General features: G+C 30.7%; 2 protein-coding genes across 5 annotated transcripts; both read right to left on the bottom strand.

Moving 5' to 3' along the window:
• Positions 1-2,041: 2,041 nt before the first annotated feature.
• LOC129292720 (F-box protein At4g00755-like) lies at positions 2,042-20,331 on the bottom strand. 4 transcript variants are annotated; one of them, XM_054930332.1, is made up of 7 exons: positions 19,134-20,331; positions 17,874-17,987; positions 4,315-4,468; positions 3,643-4,056; positions 3,385-3,551; positions 2,926-3,044; positions 2,042-2,503 (listed from the first exon to the last, which is right to left on the bottom strand). In XM_054930332.1, the coding sequence occupies exons 1-7, from the start codon at positions 19,164-19,166 to the stop codon at positions 2,254-2,256; spliced, it is 1,251 nt and encodes a 416-aa protein (XP_054786307.1). In that variant the 5' UTR covers positions 19,167-20,331; the 3' UTR covers positions 2,042-2,253. The 4 variants fall into 4 exon arrangements, with proteins under 4 accessions (XP_054786307.1, XP_054786308.1, XP_054786310.1 ...); XM_054930333.1 differs by lacking the exon at positions 19,134-20,331 and adding an exon at positions 12,535-12,705 and having other exon boundaries at positions 17,874-17,960; XM_054930335.1 differs by lacking the exons at positions 17,874-17,987; positions 19,134-20,331 and adding an exon at positions 4,813-5,199.
• Positions 20,332-20,702: 371 nt separating this feature from the next.
• LOC129293398 (F-box protein PP2-A13-like) lies at positions 20,703-24,190 on the bottom strand. Its single transcript, XM_054931333.1, has 3 exons — positions 23,636-24,190; positions 23,237-23,355; positions 20,703-21,291 (listed from the first exon to the last, which is right to left on the bottom strand). Exons 1-3 carry the CDS (start codon positions 23,969-23,971, stop codon positions 20,898-20,900), a joined length of 849 nt encoding a protein of 282 aa, XP_054787308.1. The 5' UTR covers positions 23,972-24,190; the 3' UTR covers positions 20,703-20,897.
• Positions 24,191-24,727: the final 537 nt, after the last annotated feature.

The raw sequence follows: 24,727 nt of genomic DNA, 5'->3' as shown, positions 1-24,727 counted from the left end.
TACCTGAGAAAGATAGGAGGTGTGAGGGAATGGGCACCCAATTACTTTATACCAATTCTGAATCCATTTCTTATTTCCTTATACTCTATTTTATCATGTGCTTGACGCCGAAGCAAAGGTTTTTTAACTGGTTTGTTCCAGATTATATCAAAGCTGAGTTAGCATACCCCTATGGGAGAATTGGTGAAAAGGATTTAGTTAAAAGAAAAATTGTACTTAAAGTCCAAGTTTAATTCAAGGACCAAACTAAATATTTTTAAAAAAAATTGATGAAAAAGACTTTGTTAAAAGAAAAATTAATTTCAAAGACCAAACAATTGACGAACCAAAATTAATATTTTATTTATCAAACAATTTAAATAAATGATTGAAATATCCTAAGTTAAAGGCCTTGCACCCAAGCAATTTAGGGGTGCAAGGCTTTGATCATTTTATTTATTTTTATTTAGAATATGAATATTCTTCTTATTTTTATTTTCATTAACTTCGATCAATTTAGGGGGAACAAGAAAATAAATGAGTTAATAAGAATGATGGAGAATCTCTCTCTCTCTCTCTTCCCGCACCACAACCTCTTAGGACAATAATCATGTATACACTTCCAATTAGCGAAAGGAAAAGAAATCATAAAGTAAAATATGCCGATCATCCATTTATTATATCTTAATTATACAAACATCTTTTTTATTTTAAAAACTCATATAAAATCTTTTAAAATTAAAATATATGATACGTAAACCTCCATTGTATATTTGAGATTTCATTTTCATCCATCTAATTGTTAGTTGATCATTAAATTCAATTCTTAAATTTTTAATTTGACCAAAATGTCCCTCTTTAATGTAAGAATTATTTAAAAATCTATATTTGCCAAAAAAATACTCCTTTCATTAAAAAATATAAAGCATTTTTAATCAAATTTTACCACCAATAAAGTAGTTATCTACTTTTAAACTAACCCTATCTTTTCATATTTATCCCTATTAAATATCCTATAATAAATATAAAATCACTATCAATAGGGGCACTTTAAAAAAAGACAATGATTACACCTTGAAAGATTAAAAATATCTTATATTTTTAAACATCCAACTCCTCAAAAATATCTTACATTTTTTAGTTGAGAGAGTATTTTTTTTATATGCAACTAAAAAAATATAATAAATACACTTTCAAAATTTTATTACATTATAAAATTTGTTAATTTTTATCAAGTTTATTGGGACTTATTTAACTTTTAGACCTCTAGTGTGTAGCTTGGGTCCAAGGCTGGCTCAGGGTGCAAGGCTTTTGATTTGAGGTGTAAGAGTTCTAGCTTGGGTGTAAGGTTTCTGATTTAGGGTGCATGTGTTGAACAAGCAACCTTTGTTTTTTTTTTTTTTTTCAATTTCATTGGTTTGAAGAGAGCAATATTTTGATTATTTGTTCAAATTGTTTAATGAATAAAACATTAGCATTGGTTCTTCAATTGCATTTAGTCCTTGAGACTAAATTCCTTTATAACAGGGTCATTTTCACCAATTTTTTAATATTTTATTCATTAAACAATATGAACAAATGATCAAAATGCCCCTTTATTTACAAATGAAATTGAACAAAAAACAGCTGCATGTTCAACATGTGCACCCCAAGTCAAAAGCCTTGCATCCATGATAATAAAAATTACAACTTAATTTTCTAGCTGCTTGTGTTGCACAACTTCAAACTTAGGTGTAAGTCTCCTAACCTGAAATGCATGTATTGAATAGACAATCTTCTTTTTTTTTTTTGGTTAATTTCGTTCGTTTAAACAAATTAATATTTTGGTCATTTGTTTATATTATTTAATAAATAAAATATTTAATTTGATCCTTGAATTTAACTTAATCCTTGAGTACAATTTATTTTTTAACTAGATCCTTTTCACTGATTTTCCTTACTATTTTTAATAGCTGCGGAAGCAGTTTATATGTCAATCAAATAAAATTAGAACTTCACCTTCAAAATAAAAACGCAAGCAATTATTTGACATTTAAGCCAAAAATTGAACCAGACAAAATCATTAATTACTAAAATTTTCACACTTTTATTGATTGCTCTTTTATTTACATGCCCTTTTAAGAAATCTAAAAACTAAAAAATATATATAAATAAAGTTGGTAAAACGTCGTAGGTCAATATCCGCAGCTGGTGAGAGTCCAAGTTCTGATATTGTGAACTTATAAAACACAAGTCTCAAAGTAATGTGCACACTGACACTACGAAGAATCATCATCACAAACCGCCCCAGAATCGTCTCCCGGCCCTCTGCATTATGTTGTAAGTCAAAGCTCGGAGACGAGAAGGCGAGTTTGAGAGTCCACTTGATGGCAACGAAAATGGTACTTGAGATGAATCTGGTGGTGGAGAGATGAAATAAGAGTCTGCTTGAGGACTGTACTTCAAGAAGCACCTGCCTGAGTGATGTATTTTAGCACTAAATCCTGATGAAAGTGGTCTTCCCAGAACTTTAACATGAGAAATGCTGCACCACACAGATCAAATGACGCCTTCCACTCAGAAAAATTAAAAATTCAAGCACCTCAACTAATATCTGGAACACACACTTGGCGGTCATTAGGGGAGACTTCTTTGTAATTTAAACACAGCTATCAGCAGAAGTCTGACTAGTTTATTCTTTGTTCCAAAGGGGGGAGAGAGAGAGTAGGTACATGCAATTTTAACAGAACTTGGGAGAAACATTATATTGCTCTTGAAAATACGGGAGACATTTGTATAATTTCTACGAAGTTCAAGAATATTTCTCAAAAAGCCATATGTAATATAGTTCACCTCCTGATATGGGTGACAACCACAATCCAGAGCCACCAATGTATGTTTGAGATAAATGACATCAATTTACCATGTGAGTAGATAATAGAAAGAGAAAGCATATGAGAAACATACCATATGTAATATAGTTCATCCAGCCGTTGTTTTTGAGCCCTACCCAACAGCTCAACTAGCAGCATACCTCCAACGCAGAAAACAGGTTCAGGTAGCTTGAATTTTTGCAACCGGTTTTCCTGTACCATTCACTAAGTGATTAAAGTATTTCAAGCCACAATCCGTGCTTAATATTCAGATACCATGAAGTTACTACTCTATGAAAAAACAGATATTCCAATGAGTGATAGTCAAGCATTCAGAAAAGCCACTTATCAAGTATCTTGCAAAATTGCATTCATTTAAACGAGCAAATAAAATGAGATGATTAAAATCAAACCTTGAGGAGTAACGCAGAATAATGTGGATGATACTTATTAGGGAGTTTTGTATGAAAATCTGAAACTTCATTGCATAAGAGCAAAAACTCATGGGAACTTCAGAATAACGTAGATACCACACTTGCACAGTGTAACAAACCTGAGCCATTGGAAATTCAGGTGAAGTGTATGTCCATACAAAGTCTTTGCCCCTAAAAATTCGTTTAGCATCCCGATTACTCTCTAGTTCCTTTGGTTGCCTTAGATAGCCCATTCTAAATCGAACAGATTTAGCTGAATATATAGGGTGGCCGTTCTGGAAATATGCTGACATGTGAACATGAATTCCAAGTCAGCTGACCAAATATATTTCCTGCATAAATTAATAATATGAATTTCATCAATCCTGTAGGCTAACCTTGGAATGGTTGGACATGAATCTCTGTAACAACACATATTTTGGAAATCAGCTTGTAAACTAATGTTTCGGGAACAGAAGGATCACTTTCCCCTTTGCTTGACCAATATGATGCCCTGATTTCAGTTCTATCCCTTGGCTCCATTGTATTCTCGATACTTTCTTCAGGATAATTGTCAGTGCTGGATGCAACAATAGCTTCTGCAATGCAATTTTTCCTCATATATGGTGCAAGACCACATGCCAAGAATGCATAGACTTTATGATTTCTCTTGAGGTAATCCTCAGTCATAGGGTTCCCAGGAACATATCCTATTGGTTCAATCGTGTTGTCTACCTCAATAACATGAGCAGCAACAGATAATTCAGGAAACATTTTCAAGCAAAGTTGCTTGCCAAGGCCATTTTCAACAACTGCAGAATATCCAGCGTAAATGTTAATTTTTTGGCCAAACAGGGTATATGTTAATAAAATAATACCTATCACTAATGAATAGCAACTGAACTAAAAAAAGTCTCTGGAGTTTGAGTCTAAATCAGGTCTAAATAGAACCAAAAGTTCACAAGCATAGAAAGTTTTCCAAGTAAAATGAGCATGCAAGTATATACAAATATCTCTAGTTTAGACCAAAGCATCAGACAGAGGGAATTTATTCAACTTCAAGGGCTTACCAAATCGGTGCCAGGCACTGGAAACAGCAGCAACACGAGCAATGTCACAAGGGTCGTCCAAATGGGCGAGAATCTTTATTGAAAGGTCAGGTCCCAGCCAACGGATAAAATCCCCATTGTTTTCCACTTCAGACATACTCCCGATTATCAAAGTCTACCATGAAGTGAAGAACTAAATGTCAGAGTAATAAGAGTAAATATCAAAGTAAAAAATCCAGGTCCTCTTAACTACGGTGATTACCATGATTCATCTAAAAAAATTGCAAGTAATGTAGCTTGCATCGGGAAATAGAACACTAAAGAGATGTGATTTTAATATTAATAAGAGGTAGACCATCTTACAACGCAAGACCCAACACATCAATCAAAAGTTGACAGAATAAGTTTGGCAGCCAAAAACATGATAACAGATAAAAAAAATTTCGAAATTAACAAATTGAGACAATTAAAATTTGGGCATGAAAGCTAAATGACAATAATCACCCCTCTTTGATATACCTCACAGTACGTATTATCGTCAAGCCTTTCCCACGGTAGGCTTCGTTTGGAGAAGAAAAATCATCACAAGATGATGATTTAGGCTTTACAGGAGACGATAAAAATACAGGAAGGAAGGCATCGGAAAAAAGCGAATTGCGCTGAAAATCACAAACTTGAAGCAGAGAGAACGTAAACAGGGCACAGGGGAAGAGAAAATGCACAAGAAAGTTGAAAATGAAAAGCAGAGAGGAAGAAGATACTTGAAGCAAAGCGAAAAGGGATGAAGTAAAGGAAGGCAGTGAGATTGGAAGGAGAGAACGAGAAGTGGAAGTATAAGGAAACGGGGGATTTGAATAGGTAAGGATTGTGGTTCTGGCGCTCTTGGAAGTTGAGACTCCAGGGTGAAGTTTTTTCCAGCGTCTTTATTTATTTATAGCTTTTAAAATAAATATTTCACTCGTTAAAAAAATATAAAAAAATTTATATTTTTTAAGATTTAATTATTATTATTTTTTAAAGTGTTCCTATTGAATAAATTATTTTATATTTTTTTAAAATAAAATAACTTATTAAATATGAAAAGATATGATTAATTTAAGAATAAATAACTATTTTATTAAGAAATAAAATTTGATTAGAAATATTTTATACTACTTCCGTCTCAAATTATAGGATATTTTTAAAAGAGTTTTTTCATTTCAAAATATAAGACAGTTTGAGTAGATTAATGTTTCATTAAATGCACTAATTCTAATATTATCCTTCCTCTCTCTATAATTAATTTTTATCTTTTTTCTTTTCCATATATTACATGATGGGAATTTTTAAAATTTTATATTTTTTGTTTTGGAAAGATAAGGTTGTAAAGCATATTTAATGAAATTTATTAGTATATAAAATTTTATTTAAAAGTGTCTTATAATTTGAGATAGAAAAAATATTTTTTAATAGAGAAAATACTTCTTTTTCTAACATGGTGGCACTGACAATAATTATTCAATAAATATTAATTAAATACTTTCCTTTTGAAAAAGAGCCAATTTTATTAATTATCAAAAAAATATTATACACACTAATAGCTGAAATTAAAAAAAAAAACTTTGAAATTACATACAACCTACTGCACAAAACTCATCAAAAAAACCAAAATAGAAAAACAAAAAAAATCAAAAACAGTTAACTGACACCAACTTTATTTTGATCATCACAAAAATAATAAAAAATAAAAATTTTGACAGCCTTAAATCAAAAAGCAAAAGATTCAGTAAAGAAGATATAGCTTTTGAAAGCAATAAAATAGAACACATCCTTCCACAACTTATAATTATCAACAAATTAACAGTTTCATTACATTGGCAAGCCACCAAAGATAAAGAAACACCCTTATATGATTTTCGAGCAACTTGAATATCGGGCAATACAATGGCAAAACTAGGATAGGAAGTTTGGAGGGGCCAAAATTTAAATTAAAGTTATTATATAAATTGATAATTTAGTTTTAAATTTTTTAAAATTTAGAATAAAATTTGTATTAAAATACTTTTATAATATGAAAAAAATCATAAGATAAGAATAAGTAAAAAGTACATGTATTGAAAGTTCCTTTAGGTAAATTGAATGATTTTTAGAAAACATCTATATTCAAAGAGAAGTAGGTGAAAATTTTGTGTTTTCTAACTATTAATTTTATGGGAAGTTCATATAAATTTTTAAAATAAAAGAAATGTATATATAATTAAAATAAAATAGAGGAGATATTAGTTTATCTAGCTCATAATGCTCCTTCCATTTAATATTATATGACATTTTGAATAAGTTAGTTATTTGTCTTTAAAATTATACACTCTTTCCTTATTTACCCTTATTTAATAGAAAAACTTTATTAATTACACCTTTAATTAAGAATATTTTTAGAAAAACCTCACTACTTGAAAAAACTCAAAATGCCTTATATTTTTTCAGCATCTCTTCTTAAATAAAATACTTTATATGTTTTAACAAGGGAGTAAATATTAAGTTCTACTATTTTTGTTGATAAGAAGGTAATATTCATCATTCATCAATAAAAAAATATTTTTATGAGTCAACATATATAGTATTATAATTTATATCTATTTAATATAAAAGTGTAAATTATAATTAGATACATATGTATAGTTCATTTGTAAGATGTGGAGATAGAAAGGAGAATTTTGCTTTTTAAATAAAAGGAGAGGATTGCTCAACCCACACATACGATATATACATCAAGTTGGTGTGGGGTTGGCGGAGCGGGGCATAGCCCCCCTCAACTTGCATGTGAGTTTGCCCTTGTTGCAATAAGGCAATACAATGCTAATTATAATCACCTAAAAGCTTACCCATAAAAATACAAAAAAGTATCTCACAATCCATCTTAATAACCACTCTCTTATCTGTAAAAGAGTCAATAATTTTCAAACTTGCCAATATTGCCAAACATTTTGCCATAAAAGATGAAGAAGCAATCACATTCTTCCCACATCTACCTAAAAATGCATTACATGAATCTTTGCAAACCAAACCAATACCAACTCTTTTACCAGAATCAGTAAAAGACCCATCAACATTAATTTTAATTTCATTTTCAGCAGGAAATCTCCAAATAATATTTTTGGGTAACATATTCTGATTACAAGACAACCATATTGATTTTGAAATCTTCTTCAAACTCCCATATTCAACTACAATCCTTCTAGCATTCACAATAACCTTCATAACATCCACTATATCACTATTAAACACCCATCTACATCTACTCTTCCATATTTTCCAACAAACAACAGCTATTAATGCCTTACTTGTAGAATCAATCTATTGGTTGTCATAAAACACATCAACAAACCACTTAACAACATTTGAAATATTAAAATTAGGCATCATAAATCCTAAAGTACACCCAAACTACCAAGCTCTAACCCAAGGACAAGTACACAAAAGATGTTCATTTGATTCAATATTGACAAAGTAGATAAGGCAAAATGTTGAATTAGAACACTTCTTTTTCATCAAAGCTTCATTCATAGCTATTGCTCTATTAAGGACCTTCCAAATAAAATGTTTAATTTTATAAGAAACCTCTAGCTTCCAAACACCATTCTAGAGATTAGAAAGAAGATAAAAACAATTCTCTTGATGCTTTACTTGAACCATATCAGCATTTTTAGTCATAAAATAACCATATTTAATAGAATATGAATCATCCCTACAACTATTAACAATTATCCCTCCCCACCACAACAAGTAATATGATTTTGAGGATCTCCTCTTTTTCCCTTATAGAAATCAAATTAATATTTAAACTTAGATCCCAACAACCATTAACAATTAAAGAAGAGACCTGAGCTTTCTTCATCTCCTCAAAAACATCTTCACCCTTCAAATGCATACTTTTTAATCCCAGAATTCAAGTATCTTTCTAAATATATATATTGAATCACCATCTTAAATTTTTTGAACAAAATTACTTTTTAGCAATTCACACCCTTCAAGAATACTACTCCACCCTCAAGAAGTTCTTCTCCCTCTCTTGGCTTCAGACAAATTGCAATTCGAAAAATAAAGACCCTTTAAAATTTGAAACAAAAAATCATTAAGATTTTAGATTAATCTCCATGTTGTCTTTGCAAGAAGAGCCTTTGCAATAAGAAAATTCATAAAACCTATACCTGTTGCTGTCATTAAACTCAATTTTCTCCAATAAATCTTCCTACCACCATCATCCCTATGTCCTTACTAAAAATTAGAAATTAGACTGTCTAACTCTTTATAAGTTTTAATTAGAAAAGAAAAACAAGCCATTAGATAAATGGGGACAGCATCAGTTATAGCCTTAATCAACACTTCTCTGCCTAAAAAAGTTAATAACTTTTGTTTTCGTCCCTATATTTTTAAACCCACCTTATTTCTAATAAAAGTAAGAGAAGCATCTTTAGATCTACCCTAAATAATAGGAAGACCCAAATATTTACTTGGCTAATCAACATTAAAAATATGCATAACATCATAAATTTCACTCCTCAAATTAGCTTCAACATTAGTAGCAAAAAAAAATAGAGACAAGATTTCTCTAAATTAACCTCTTGCCCTAAACCTGCATAGCACACATCAAGAATATTCTACAACGTGAAACAATTAGCTTTCTCAACCTTAATAAAAAAAATAGTGAATTGTTAACAAAAAATAAATGCAACAGCATAAGACACCCTTTTGCCAACCTTATGCTCTTCAAATCTCCATTTTCTACATGAAACGATATCATTTGAGATAAAACATTGGCCATAATAACAAATAAAAGGGGGAAGAGAGGATTCCCCTATCTCACCCCTCTTTGAAGAGAAAACTTATCAACTCTTTTATCAACAATCAACAATTCAAATTCATTAAAAGACACACATTTCATGATCTTCCTTACCCATACTTTAGTAAAACCCATTCTCAATAAGACAGCCTTAAAAAAATCCTACTCAACACAATCATAAGCTTTACTCATATCAACTTTCAATGCTAACTCAACCTTTTTATATTCTTTTCTTCCTTTCAAACAATGAAAAGCTTCATGAGTCAACAATAATGTTGTCATGAATCATGCAACCAACTACAAAACCTCTTTGTTGTTGTGAAATACATTTATTCATCAACCTATATGTTCTACTAGCAATAGTTTTTGCTATGACTTTATAAATGACATTATAAAGACCAATGGGTTTGAGACACAAACTTATGTTTGCCAACTTTCAGTGTAAAGACAAATACTATTCATATTAACCTCACTTAAACTAGTATCATCATGAAAAAAATTGAAAAACCAGCCTACAAACTTCATACTTCACCACAGACCAAGAAAATAAACTTGTTAAACCATCAGACCCAAGAGCTTTCATTAGGTTTAATTGACATATTGCCATTTTAACTTCTTTAACAAAAATAGGAGCCAACAGCATAACATTATCATCAACAAAAATGACCCTACAAATAGTTTGCAATGCTTCCTCTATGGGTATTGCACCTATAGTAGAAAACAATCTTCTATAAAAAGCAGAAAAAACATTATTAATCTCATCAAAATTCTCCAGCCAAGTCCTATCATCTTTTAGCCTTATAACTTTATTTTTGGCTCGACGTTGAAATAGTGTTATGAAGAAAATTTAAAATTCTTATTGATAACTCTCTATATTTTCATATATTTTGAAGAGTTTTATTAGTTAAGTGGAGAGTCATCTAGTTATTTTTGGTTAATTATTGTTGCTCACGCAAGTGCACAGGTCATAATAAGTAATATAAGATGAGTAAAGTATCATTCCCTCGAGAATTTATTTAAAAATAATGATCAAGCAATAGACTAAGTAAATTCAATTAAATTGAGCCAAACATAATTAGATAAAAATAATTTTGAAACTAAATTAACACTAGAAAATAAAGAAAACAAATTGATTCAAAGACTTCAAACATAAATTTAGACCTAAGATTATTTATCCTCCTTGTATCTCGTAACACCAAAATCACCTCCTTTCCTAAATGCTTTTAATAAAAATAAGTGCTAACTTAAGGTTATAAAAATACTTGGACAAGCTCTCTCAAGTCATAAATCAGTGTTTAGCTAAATTAATTACCCAATCTTTTGTTCCATTAATAAAACTCAAATTTTAGGTCTAACCCTAATGTGGCTATACAAGGCTAATAAGTATATCTCTATCTTACTAGCAAAACCATCCATTCAACATGCAAATATCAAATTCTTGTACTATTTTACCTAAGTTCTACACTCAACCTAACCTTCTCAAGCATCAGTTAAGTAAATTCAATATCTGAATAGTGGCCAATCACTTAGAAGCATTAAGAAAAGAGTAAAATATATATATATATATATATATTATTAATTACAAAAAGAGAAAAGAAACATAGTGTTAATCTATACAAGGGTTCTAAATAACCTTAGAACAAAGTATTTAGCTACCCATAATTATTTAAAAGATATAAATACATAAAATATTTAGACCTATATTAGAATATAAGAGAGGAAAGAGAAGAGGAATAAAAAAAAACTAAAGAAAACGAGCATTAAATGTCTTCAAAACTCTATACTTTTAGACCCAACTCTTTCAATGCCCAAACCCTAGCACACAAAGGTCCAAATGATTGTTCAGAGTCTGAAGAATGCATTTTGGGTCAAGCTCTTAATATATATATGTCCTAACCAACTAATTTCTAATAAATAAGATGCAATATTTTTCTAACATCAATGAAAATTGCGAACAAAAGTCATGACTTTTTGATGGCTTTGACATTTTTAAACTGTTTTTGCAATTAACAAAATTTATCCTTTTTGCACTTGATTTCTTCATTCAAAAGCCTTCCAAAAATATCAACAAAGCTCCAAAAATGCATCTAATTAAATCTTAAACTAAAATAATATGAAATTAGGTTAAAAATATTAAATTAAAGCTAAGAATGCAAACTTAAAGTAAAATGCACATTTTCCTAACTTGACAATAAAAATATATAAAAATGAGGTAAAATGGATTAACATCTAAAAAAATATGATGAAATGACATGAAATTCTAGAGGTTAACATTGTCTTGTGTTTAGTGTTCATTTTAGTGTTAGCTTGTCTTAAAAATATTGTATTTGATTTTATTTTGTAATTTCTTTTGTTAATTTAAATCATTTTAATTTTAAGAACCCTTATAAAAGCTTGAAAGATGTGGAGGAAGGAAAATATAATAATTTTAATAAAGAAATTAAATTTTAATGATTACCTGATATAGTAGTCACTACAGCAAATTAGTATTATAAGGTAAATTTTAAATCAGAATTAGAGCTTGCTACAAAGAGCACTGTAGTAGATTTCACCCTAAAAATGCATAGTATCAGCTTTTCAGATAAAAAACAAGAAAGCACAAGGGTTTGGGAGGAGTTTGACTTTTAAGAAGTTCTCTAGAGTAGAGGATGAAAATTTAAAGGCTTAGCACTAACCTAGGAGCTTGGAGGAAGAGAATTCATCCATATTTTGTGATTTCTTCTAGTTTAATCTTGTTTTTCTCCTTTTTCTCCAATGTTTTTAGTTTTGCTCTTTCATTTTGCATTGCTATGAGACTGAGTTTATTGATGCATAGCTAGATTTTCTTCCTAAGCTTAGCAATTATGAACTTGTATATATATTAGATACTATTTTCTCTAATTATTTTATGATTAATGTTAGTTTTGAGTTATTTAATCTCATTTATTGTGATTTTCTTGATGATTGGCCACCATTGAGTTGAGATTTAGGGGTTTAAGGTTTATCTTGAAAAAGAAAATCTTAAATGGACCTTAAGATTAGGTAATATGGGATTAGAATTTATTCTAATTTGCTATTAGGATAAAAATATACCTCTTGGACCCATATAATCATATTAGAGTGTTATTAAATTTTAAATGCCTCTTAGATAATTGTGTTAACATTTACATTCTTATTTAAGAGAGGGTTGTGATTGACTTAAAAGACAATTTTAACTAATTAGACTCTAGATTAACTAAACAAAACTAATCTTAGGTAATTCAGAGGAAATAGATTCTAAGAAATAAATAAGGGAGTAGGAGCTTAGGTCATCTCTTTTATGCATTTGTTGTTTGATAGAATTATTTGCTTTTGAATCTTAACTATTAATTTTTTCCAGTTTATACACTTTCATGCGTGATTTGTGTAACTTGAATAAAATTAGAAATTTGATGCCTATTTACCATTATGCTTAATTCTCTGCGGGATCGACCTTAGCACGTTACTATATTGCATATTGACTCCACACTTGTAGTGAAATAATTTGTGTGCATCACTTATCCCTAAAATTAATCCAATTGAACTTTGCCTTTTGCCACAAAAAAAATCTTCTTCCTTTTCCATGCTTCTTCAATCTGTCAAATAATATAATCAACATCAGCCTTTAAATTTTCATCTCAACCTTTGATTACAACATTGTAATTGCTCTAATAATTCATCAATCAGCTTCCGGTTATTAGAGAATTATTTCTTAGCCCACTTCCACAAATCTCTCTTGTAAGAATTTTGACAAATAACAATTTAAACCTTAGAATTTGAAATCACCATCAAAGTGTCATCTTCAACCTTAGGGTTTCATATTTAATCATTTTATAACCATAAACAACACCAAAACTACATAAACAACCTTTATTTATCCTCACACAACATCTTAAAGTTGGATTTAAGGGTTGGGTACCTCTAAAAACAAAACCCTAAACAAATTGTCAAAAAGAGGAGATTAAAGGGTAGAGGAAAGATTAAACAAGCTTACCGTAGTGATTTAGAGCTCTAAATTCATGCCTTTGGGTTAGGAATCTCAAATCCTAACATAGCCTCTAAAAAATTGCCTTAATGAAAACCAACAACCCTCTCTATCAAGTCAATCGTGAGGATAGACCTGATATTCAAATTTCAGCGTTGTACGCTGTGATGACACAAAACTAAGGCACCTCATTAAAGCCTTAAATTTGAGCCTAGTCCTACCTAAAACCTATATTTTAACCCTATTTGAGCTTATAAATGTCTCTAGGCTCTTTTTAGTCCATGATCAAGTGCTTAAACTATCAATAAACCTCAATTATCCTTAAACATAATATATTTACTCAAGTAAACCTCAATTTGTTAATGTTCCTAGTTTAATTTTCTTAATATTTCTGATATATGTATTGTCAAAGTTTATTTATGATATCATCATTTCACAATATGCAACATTTTCAAACACAGGTATGCAAAATTACACATTTACTCACAAACAATTAAGCACTTAATCAAATAAAGTAAGTTATTTCGTTACCTCAAACCCTTTTGTCATAAAAAGGGTTATCTTATTCTAAATATGTGCTTCACAAGGTCCACACACATAACAATACTCAAGCAATATATAATTTACATGATTTAACAATAATTATCAATTATCACTCTAATTAAACCCTAAAATCACTAAATTTTAGGTACCCGTTATACTTAAAGATCTCATTTCATTAACATCAACTCTTTCAACATACTCCATTAATCCTATTTAGCATCCAAACACTCAAATTAAACCATTCCTTTACCCACATTACTTCTAAACACCTAAATTCCACTTAGGTTTCATCCAAACCCTAAACATAAACTTTAAGTCACTACACAATTCATAAACTTAGATCTAAAAGCTTGATTTAACAGTTCAAGATTTTAACTAAGGTGACGGGTTTGGTTACAACCCAAGAAGAGACAAAATCAAGCCCCACATTACCCCAAACATTTTAAAATTTGCATAAAAGAAGAGGGAGATATATAGAAAACTTACTTAAGTATAAATTTTGCTCCAAATACTTTCAAATAGCTCCTAAAATCAAGCTCTAGCAACCCCAAATTCTTCCTCCTTCGCTCCTTTTGGTTTCTCTCTTTTTTGTCTCTGAAATCAGACATGTTTGCATCTAGTTTAAGCTAAAATTTGGTCTTACACCGCATCGCAAGTTGCATGTGTCGTGGCACATAGCACAATAAGTGCCATATGCTGTTTTGACCTTCCACTTGAGCTTAGTTGATCTGTACATCATCTTAGCTCATTTGCAAGGCTATCTAAAGGTTTAAAAACTTCATTAGTATTCAAAAACACCATTAATTTATAAGTCATATATTTTGATAATTTTACCCTTCTTAAACACTTAAAATTTTAAGTTGAAAACTTAAGATGTTACAATTGGCACTTCTTGCCATACAGTATTTTATACAGGGTCATTTACATATTGGCGTGGTAACTATTGTTATGCACAAATTCCACAAGAGGCAAGTGATCATCCTAACTACCTCTCAACTTTATGGTGCAAGCCAATAACATATCGATAGTTCATATATTTTACATATTTTTATCTCACTTTTCTTAGCTTTTTACCACTTGTCTTGAAATATTTTGGTTTGAATGAGTAATATTCTAGTTAAAGGGAAAAAAATATTTTTAAGAAATTTTTGAGATTTATTACATATTTTTTCAGATTGTATTGAATATTATTTTTAATTCTCTAAACTATATTTTCTATTAATTTTATTATTTTGTTATAGGTGGCTACATGGCAGAGACAAGAAGCAAGAGGATAAAGTGAGAGAATTCATTTCCCTTCTTTTATTTTATTTTCTTCTCCATTTATTTTTAATAGTTTCCTTAGCTATTATTGATTCCATTGAACTTCCATCTCATCATCTCATAATTCTAGTCCAATTTTCACCCAATTTCACTTTCACATGTTCTACGCTTTTAATTTTTCACTTAGAATTTCATTTACCATTCCATTAGCTTTAGTCTTTAGAGTTATCATCATTTTATTAATATTCAGATTTGAAAATAAATATTTTTCCACCTAAAATATGTAAGCACGTGATCTCCACTACTCTGTTCAATTTCTATCTCATTCTTTCTATATATACAATCAGATTTGGGTATTTGGACTTCACTTCTCTTCTTCCACTAATATTTTTTTTTTCACATTCTCTACCGCCTCTTCTCTTTCTCCTTAGAAGAATCATGTGCTCTTCATGGAGTTGAGGATCATTTGGCCTTCTCATTCATTTTAGAAAACAATCACCCTCTCTTCATCTACTATTAATTTTTCTCGGCATCTTACTCATCTCCTTGATCTTATGATCTCACTCTCTCTCACCTTCTTCATCACCTTTATTTTCTCTATCTCTCTCGCCTCTTATTTTCTTTTCTCCATATTTTGCCAAATTTCTCTCTCAATTCTAGATCCCAAACTGTGCAAACCCTTTCTTATTCTTTATGCACAAAAGCCTCCATCTCTGTTCAATCATTTTCCTTCATTTTCTTCAACCAAATTCTTCATTTTCTTCCACCAATGGCTGAATTTTTTTGCACATTTAAAGCTAGATTTGAGGCTGTGATGAGACATGGCTAAAGGCTCAAGATTCCTATCGGTGGATTGAAGATTGAGTTCATAGATTTCAATGGTTAAGGATTGCTAGACTCTAGTTTCTCTTAATTTTTTTCTACTTGCAATTTTTTCTTTTATAGTTGAATTAGTGAAGTTGTAATGTTACATTCAAGATATTTGATTAAATGCCTTTGTTATTTTGATTGAGGATACTTGTTATTAAGTTGATTGGTTGCTAAAATTTTGCTTAATTTTTGAATTCAATGGTTTAATGCATAGTTGTGATGAATTTCTTAGCATTAATAATTGTATAGTAACATTGTGAGGCCTTGACAAGTTCTAATTGAGGTTAATTTGTAATTAATTCTTAGTTAATCATTGTTTTAGGTACTCTTCTAAACCAATTAATCAACCAATAACACATTGAGAGTTTAATGATGCTAATTTAGTTTACTACATGAGTACTAATGCTTCGGCTTGTATGTGTGGCTTCGTTAGCTATTTAGGATAGTCTTGAACTACATTTTGCCAGTAAAAATATTTCCTTGGCAATTTAATTGTCAAATGAGGATTTCTTCACTATCGTACTCTTAGGGATCACACTTGCATCTATTTTTGCAAACATTTGTTCACTTATTTTCTCTTAAAACCAAAATTGCATAAACATTAGTTAGTATTTTAATTGCATTTTTTAGATAATTAATTAAAAAAATTTCTCTTGTTGTCTATATTACATTTAATTGTCATTCTTAGTCAATTTAAAATCCAAGTCACTAGGAAATTCGACCTAGATTACTCCCTATACACATTAGGGTATCTACTTAGTTTAATTTAGTGTATATGATACTGGTGCACTTCATATATCTTTTAGAGTTTGGATGGTCCTCTCAGTCTGCCCATCTATTTGTGAGTGATATGTCGTATTAAACTTCAACTTTGTACCTATAATCCTTTATAACACTCCTTAGAAGTTTGATATAAACCTCAAATTGCGATCAGACACAATATTTTTCAACATACCATGCAATCTCACTATCTTCCTAATGTAAATCTAAGAAAATTTCTCTAGTGAGTAGTTGGTTCATATTAGAAAAATGCATGCTGACTTAGTCAATCGATTGACTAATACCCAGATTACATCATGACCTCGATGAAGTTTGAGGAAAACCCATAATGAAATCCATTGATACACTGTCACATTTTTACTTCGGGATCTTTAATGCTTGTAATAACCCAAGTGGCCTCTGATTCTCAATTTTCAACTTTGAGCACATAAGGCATTGAGTTACATATTCTATTACTCCTTCCTTCATTCCTAGCCACCACCATTAATGCTTTAAATCTTGATATAATTTAGTGGCACAAAGGTATATAATATACCTCTCCTATACATCTCATTTAGAAAAAGGTCTTTCATGCCACTGTCATCAGGAACACACATTCTACCCCAGTACTCTAGATATCTATCATCTGTCACCATAAAATCCTTATTCAATATCTTTTCTCTTACCAATTAAGAATTCATCCTTAAATTGAGCCATCTTTGGTTCCTTCCAGAATTCATTCCTTATCCTTAGAAAGATCATACTTACATATTATTTTCTAATATAGAAATATCAAATTAAGTTTGAAAAGCATAACTATTAAGTTCAAAATCAACCATAACTAATTTAACAAGCATAAAAATAAAATAGAGTTTTCCTGATTATCTCAAACTTTTAAGAACTCAAAAATTACCCCTAACATAACTTGCTTCCAAAGCTAGACTTGAGCCCAACAACTATGTGGCAACATCAATTTAAAATGATAGTAACCAACATTACTAAGAATCTATCTAGACTCTAATTCACTTAAATTCACATTTTAACAACTTAACTTCACAACCAATGAGTTTATTAACTCCCATAGCTCCTATTAGTTTAAATAACAATTAATATACCATTAAACAACTCAAAATCTCACTTAAAATGGTTAAGATTCATCCAAAACCCTATAACCAAACTCATAACCTTGAAAAATTCTCAAAACTAGATTTAGAAGTGTTAAATGACTCCTATTGATCCTAGTAAAACTAATGGTTTAGACCTATAGCTATAAGGTCCAAAATCAACATCCCAATTAACAACTTCAAGTTGAAAATGTAGAAACAGAGAGAGGGAAGTGGATACCTTTGAGTCTTGAAGCTTAAATCCTTCCAAAATGACCTTAAAAGCTTGCTTTAACGGACCATAAATGTCTCTCTCGTCACTCTTTCTCTGTCTCCTTCTTTCTTCATTTTCTTTCTGCAATTCATGAATGTGAACTAATATTTAAAAATTTCCAACCATCTATCATGCTACAACACAAGGTGCCTCTATCATAGTGGATGGCACAAGGAGGCCCACTTCAATGCTTTCTCTCCCATTTGGGTCCAAGTGGCCCAAGCCACCTTCAAACCTAATCCAAAGGCTATACTTATTACAAATAGGCTCATCAGCCATCACTAATTATCATTATTAAACCAATTAAATACTCAATTTTATCTAAATACCCTTGGTCAATTAACTTAATCTGATAGTTAAAATTTACGATGTTACAAAATGTGCTTTCATGTTGGCCATTGATATTGGTCATGATAACATTTTTTTGTGACTAATTATACACTCTTGGTGGATAGTGTCATTTTTAATCATCTTGATCTATACGATTAGAAATGTAGAAGTATGATTCATAATTATATCATAGCTTTGGCATCTAAAGTTGGGTTTCTCTTATTTTTACTCAGTGTAAGGGTAATTTTGCAATTGAACCTTTTAAGAAAGTGAGTCCTTTAAGGTGGGTATTTATGCCATCACTTTCTTTAATTTATCCTTTGTTCTAACCTCTAATGCACTTGAAATTTCAAAATCATATGTTGATACTTCTTACTCTAGAGTTAATCTAAGCATTAGTTAATTTCCTTTGCTATTTTCTTTAGTATTTTATTGGTTTTTTAGTTTGTTATTTTTCGTTGCTTCTAGATTTGTTCTTGGATGGTATTTTTGGCTTTTGTTTAATGAGAATTGAAATATTCATGACAAAAAAAGTGTGATGGGTTTATGTACTTACCTTTTTTTCCCCCCTCATCAACTAGGCTAGTTAAAACTAGAAGAAAAGTTACCTAGTGCTAGTAAGTTAGCAATCATTAAGACAAACCCCCACTATAGTCTGTTAAAAGCAATGGTGCATAATTCCTAGGCATATCCTTAAGAAAAACTAGTTCATTAGAGGAGCTTTGGGGCTATTTTTGCAAAATAATCTGTGCATGTTATTTACTCTCGAGGAGCGTACAAAAGTTTATATCCCTTGTGAGCAAAAAGAATCTCTTGCACCTTAAGGAAAAGATAAGCACTGTTAACTCCTCTATATATATAATTAATAGCCTCCATTAAGTCAAAGAATATGCCAACCTTTTCCAAGTGAAGTTCTGCACAAAGTTTCATGCCATAATTAATGGTTTTAATCTACAAGAAAAGCCACCAAGCCATTCGTCTCTGTAGTTTCATCCTAATCTCCCATATGCTGCACCGTTGAAATGAATACTGGATGCATCTGCATCCACTTGAACTGTACTATACACTAGAGCAATCCATTTATGATCCAAATTTATATCCTTGTTGCACTTTAGTGTAAGATAACCCAAGTCTCTTTCCTCTACAAGTTTCCTTTTACACACATTGATGTTGTCCCATAGAGTGTGATTGGTTCCTTCAAATATATCTTGGCATCTATGCACCCATAGCAACAAGCATATGTTTCCAAAAACTATGATCCATAACCAATTTTGGACTGAGCCCCTACTAAGATGATGGGTGGTACTCTAGTTGATCCATTCCTACAAGTTACAAGAGAAAAAAATAGTTATGAAAAACAAGTTTAATAATTTCCTTCCATATATTTTTGCTCTCGTGCAATCTCTCATAACATGGATTATAGTTTTCTTACAGCCACACTCAAACGGACATTAGTTGCAAAAGCCCTCCTCACTCTTAATTGATTACTAGGTATTGTCTCATGTAAGACTTGCCAAAAGAAAAATTGAATTTTCTCCAAGATAGGCCATTTCCATAAGCTTTTCCACACCAAGATCCTATCAACAGATTCATTGTGAGCAAGAAACTTTTAAGCAGAATTAATCGAGAACCTACCATTACTACTCACTATCCACCAAAATGAATCCCTTTGATGACTGAAGGAGGGTTGAACGTGAAGGATTCTATTGACAACATTTGGAGGAAGGAAGCAGTGTAAAAGATCCCTATTCCAAGAACTAAAAGGTAGAAGAAAATCACTAATCTTAGCTTGAAGTTCACTCTGGAAGTTGGAATTGGTCCTATACTTAATCAAAGGTTGTTCTAAAGGTGCCCATCTATCCCACAAAAAACTAATTGACGTGCCATTATTAATTCTTTTACTCACACCCTGATAAAACTCTTCCCAAATTTTGGTTATGCTATGCTAGATATGTGATGCAGTTTTTTTCCTAGTCACAACGGGAACATCTCCATCCCCACATTTGTATTTAGTTCTAAGGCATTGAACCTAAAAGCTATCAATTCTGCTAATTAGTCCCCAGCATAATTTCATAATTTTATATAATTTATATGCGACCACTTTTCTCACAAAAAAAAACCAAGAGTGACAAGAAGAGTGTTACATAATATGCATATTGTTATCGTAAACATTAGCATGCATTATTTCTAATTCAATTCTCATTCATAATTCATTAAATAGAGGAATTCTCAGGGATATTTAAGTGTAAAATTATATGTATGTTATGTAAAAAAAAAAGAAACTAAACAGTTAACACTTTTTATAAATCAATCAATGCAATTTATTTTCCAAAATCCATATGATACATGAAATTCACATTAGAACAATACTATTTATTTACATTATCTGTGTGCGTAAATATTTGAGCAGACTAATAATATATACATGATATAAAATCTCTAATAAATCATACTATTCATGAGATATAGACAATGCAACTCATTTTTCATAATTTGTGCAACTTGCAATCGCACTAATTAAACTAAAGATTATTATGTATTCACATGATCTGCATGCATAAATATTCAAGCAAACTGAAAGTTATTTACAGAAATAACTTAATGAAAAGGCCTATTTTTTCTTGTAAAGATGCTTAATTAAACATGAATTGGTCCTTAAGCTCACTTAGGGCATATGAAGGCACAATCAACGCAGAGACCACCTTTGGTGTGGGTGCAATCGATTTGGGCCAAAGAGAACTTTATCTTAATGGGCTTATTTGAGCTCTCCACTTCGAAGTCTCCAACATGATAGTGGGCCCATTCTCCAGGGTTATTCAACATCGACTCGGTGACGGATTCCTGGCCGTCAGATGTGGATAGCTGAAAACGGACGGGCTTGATGTCCCACCCGTGAACTTGGGCCAGGTTACATTCTCGTCTGCCCAATTTCTTTGAGGCCTTACCCAATTGGAGTCTGAAAAATAGACTGTACGTTCCAATTGGGAATTCCAATTCTACTTCTCCCACCACTTCTACCCACCACATTTGCCGCAGATATGCAATACTCCCGAACCTGCAGTTTGAAAAATTTTAAACATATATTAAAAAACATATATGATTTTAAACATATAAAGATTAATCTTTGCATTTTCTGACCAGAAAAAGAATAATTGCAACAACGAATCATTACGAGGGATTTGAAGAAATATACGTTTTGCTCCTTTGTCATGTTGGTAACAACAAGCTAAGCACATTAAAAGACAATGCCTTTTGACTTTTTCATACGGAAAGATCAAGTTTTTAGAAGCAAGTTGCTTAGATTCCAATAAAAAAAGTAACAATAGAATTATATCTTATTCTTCGAGCTTAGGGCTTACCCCATTCAATCCTTCATTAGGTTCTTAAACCAAGTAATTAAAATGCCTATAATGATGAAGCCACATGCATGCTCTGTCCTAATTAATTTGTACAATCTAATTACTTTACTTTTCAAATTCCAATACGAACAAAGATGGATGCTTCTGTTGTAAGGAAGACAACTGACAACTGCAAATTATTCAGCACTTTTTTAACTCACAGTAATATCTAATGAAGCAGAATATATACCCTCTATTTTAAATTATAAAACACTTTTAAATAAAATTTTATAAATTAATAAACTTAATTAAATATATTTAATAATTTTATTTTTTTAAAATAAAAATATAAACTTTTAAAAATATTCATCTTTTAATATATTAAAAAAAAAGAACAAAAATTAATTATAAAAAGAGAAAAAATGTAATGTTGAAATTAGAACATTTAATAAAATCTTAATCTTTTATATAATTATTGAGATGATTTTTTTTAAAAAAAATGAAGCTCCTTTTTGGATATTAGTAAATATTATATTCTATGACCAAATTGCTTGTACTCTTCTCCTTTATGATCGTTTTAATTAGTAGCTAAGAATAGATGCCTGTGGAGATTTTATATATTATATTAATTTAAATAGCAAATGAATTTGCCAATTGGGTATTGTGTGGTAAAACAATTAAATATCTACTTTGGGTGATGACAACTTCGATGGCTTAAACATCAGGCAACAGCAAACGTTATTATTCCAAGCTTCCGCCTTAGTCTCAGGGAACAATTATGTTAAAATATATATATATATATATATATTAATCTTTGTGACAGTCAATGGAAGTTTTGGATATAGCTAGATTTAATACTAATCAAACATCGATTGCTTGCTTCCATGAATCAACAAAATAATGATGATGTTGTATATTAAGTCGGTCACGTTATGAGGATAACTCTTCTAGTCTTCCTTCTTGCTCAGTTATTCCGTATATACATGTAACCACTTTATACTGAATTTTTCAACTGTCAACTTATAAAAATAATAATTTAAATTAAAAAATTGAAATATAAACATATTTTATCAGTTCCTTTAACTTGAAGATATAAACTACTGGTAAATTTCTGATACTGAAAATGACATTATCTTAATTTATACATGGTTTCCCAGCATCTTACTTCTCGGTCAATATTCAGAACTTGTCCATCCATACAAAAGCAACACAAGATTATACTAAAAGGTTTTTACAAATATCTTGTAAGATTTTTCACAAAGGAGATTTTTTTTTTTTGGAAAATTATAATTTTATATTTGATTCGTTCAGATTTAAACAACTTCTCTCCTGCTGCCCACAAAGAAATAACATTTTTAAAAAGTATTATATTATATATATATATATATATATAATTTCAGAAATCTGGTACCTCAAATCTAGGCTTGCAGGCATAATATAATAGAAATGAGTTCTAATCAATAGTATTCACGTGGTTATTGCCTTACTGGACCAGAAACATTATTTTTTAGAACTATATCTTTCGACGAGCAATTATAATAGGGCTATTTGCAACAGATATTAATACAACTTAATATTTTAATTAAAAAAACACACAGAGAGGTAAATTCAAACGGAAGAAATGATCAACATTAAAACAGGTACAAGGATGTGGTCTCTCACCTGGATTCATCAGTTGTTAAGTAATTCCAGTATCTTCTGTCATCTATTCCTGTTATCTTCAAAGACTTTGATGATATGAGCAAACACACTTGTCCACTACATTTATCCAACCAAACTTCCTACACATATATAATCATCATCCAACAATCAACTCATTAATCCAAATCTGTATCATCTTCAACTCAGGGTCAGAAAATCAATCTAATTAACTCATCGATCCCCAGGTTTTTGTTGAAGCTGGTAATTTAAAAAGCAACGTCAAAAATTAATGAAACTTTATCTACAGTCATGGAAAAAGAAGATTGCACGGAACTTATAAAATCCCTATATATATATATATATATCCAATTTTTTATTTAAAAAAAGAAAAGGAATCTGAGATAGGAAGGAATAACTTACTTTGGTGCCGCCATCGATGAGATTGGGACGACACAGTTTGGCATAAATATCTTTCTTAGTCATGGCTTCGACGTTGTGACGATCAGCAAGAACTTTCTGGGCAAGAAACTTATAGGTTGATGGCAACTTTGATTCCCAGATAAAATCAGCAGAAGATGCTCGATGAAAAGTTCGATTCACTCTCGCCAGTTTGCAAATAGCCGGCGGGTCAAGATTCATCAGCAAAGACGAAATACAGCTTTCTGGAATATCACCAAGACCGGGACTTGATGATGATGAATAAGAAGAGCCTCCATCATCAAGATCAGAACTTCCAGAAGAAATACCAGCCCCCATGAACAAGGCTATATATATAGTGTTAAAAAGGAAGCAGAGATCAGAAATCTGCTGTGATAGGTTTAATGGTAGAGGAGGAGGAGATAGAGAAGATGAGAGGAAGAGGAAGAAGAAAGTGAAGAGGGTGGTTTCATGGTTTTCATATGGATGGATTAATTAGGAAGGTTGCAGAGTGGAGAGGCTAACATTTGGTTTTGGTTCTTTTAAGAAATAGAGAAAGAGGTGATCCATGATTCCAAATAAAAAGGTATAAAGTGGAATTTTTTTAGAAGCATATATTCCAGGAATAATTACATCTAACGACCCAAATTCTTTAACCTTTTAATCTAAATAAATATTAAATATCCTTTATCAATTTTTTAAATAAAAAATAGTTACTAATAACTATAAATACAATAAAATATAATTTATATACATCACATTTTAATTTGCGTGTAATAAAAAAGATATTATTTTTCTCTTTTTTACAAAACATGTTTGAACTTTTAAGATGATTAAACCTGAAATTTAGAAAAGGCTGGTTATGAGATGTAATTGTTGTAATAATTTTCTATATAAAGGTCCGAGTAATGGAAAAAGAATCGCAAGATCGAAAGGGACGTACAAGAACAAAACTTGAGTGTGCATGGAACTTTACTATTGTGGGATGGTCGGGATGGCTCACAAGTCCACATACTGCCATCGTGAGTTGTACTGTGTGGCGTGGATTATAGGTCACTTTTTATGGTTCTCTTTCATAATAATTTATTTGATACA

The sequence above is a fragment of the Prosopis cineraria genome, unplaced genomic scaffold, assembly GCF_029017545.1.
Source record: "Prosopis cineraria cultivar Desert tree isolate PC_DT_omini unplaced genomic scaffold, ASM2901754v1 PC14, whole genome shotgun sequence".
Lineage (NCBI taxonomy): Eukaryota > Viridiplantae > Streptophyta > Magnoliopsida > Fabales > Fabaceae > Prosopis > Prosopis cineraria.
This window is presented reverse-complemented; position numbering and strand designations above follow the sequence as displayed.

Coding starts and splice junctions, on each gene's coding strand:
- LOC129292720 (XM_054930332.1), bottom strand. CDS start 19,166: ATGAAACTTTGTGCAGAACTTCACTTGGAAAAG. Junction 4,469..17,873: donor TTAAGCTTCAAGACTCAAAG/GTATCCACTTCC, acceptor ACTTCATGGTAG/ACTTTGATAATCGGGAGTAT. Junction 3,045..3,384: donor CTGAATTTCCAATGGCTCAG/GTTTGTTACACT, acceptor TGAATGGTACAG/GAAAACCGGTTGCAAAAATT.
- LOC129293398 (XM_054931333.1), bottom strand. CDS start 23,971: ATGGGGGCTGGTATTTCTTCTGGAAGTTCTGATCTTGATGATGGAGGC. Junction 23,356..23,635: donor TCATCGATGGCGGCACCAAA/GTAAGTTATTCC, acceptor ATATATGTGTAG/GAAGTTTGGTTGGATAAATG. Junction 21,292..23,236: donor TTAACAACTGATGAATCCAG/GTGAGAGACCAC, acceptor TTCAAACTGCAG/GTTCGGGAGTATTGCATATC.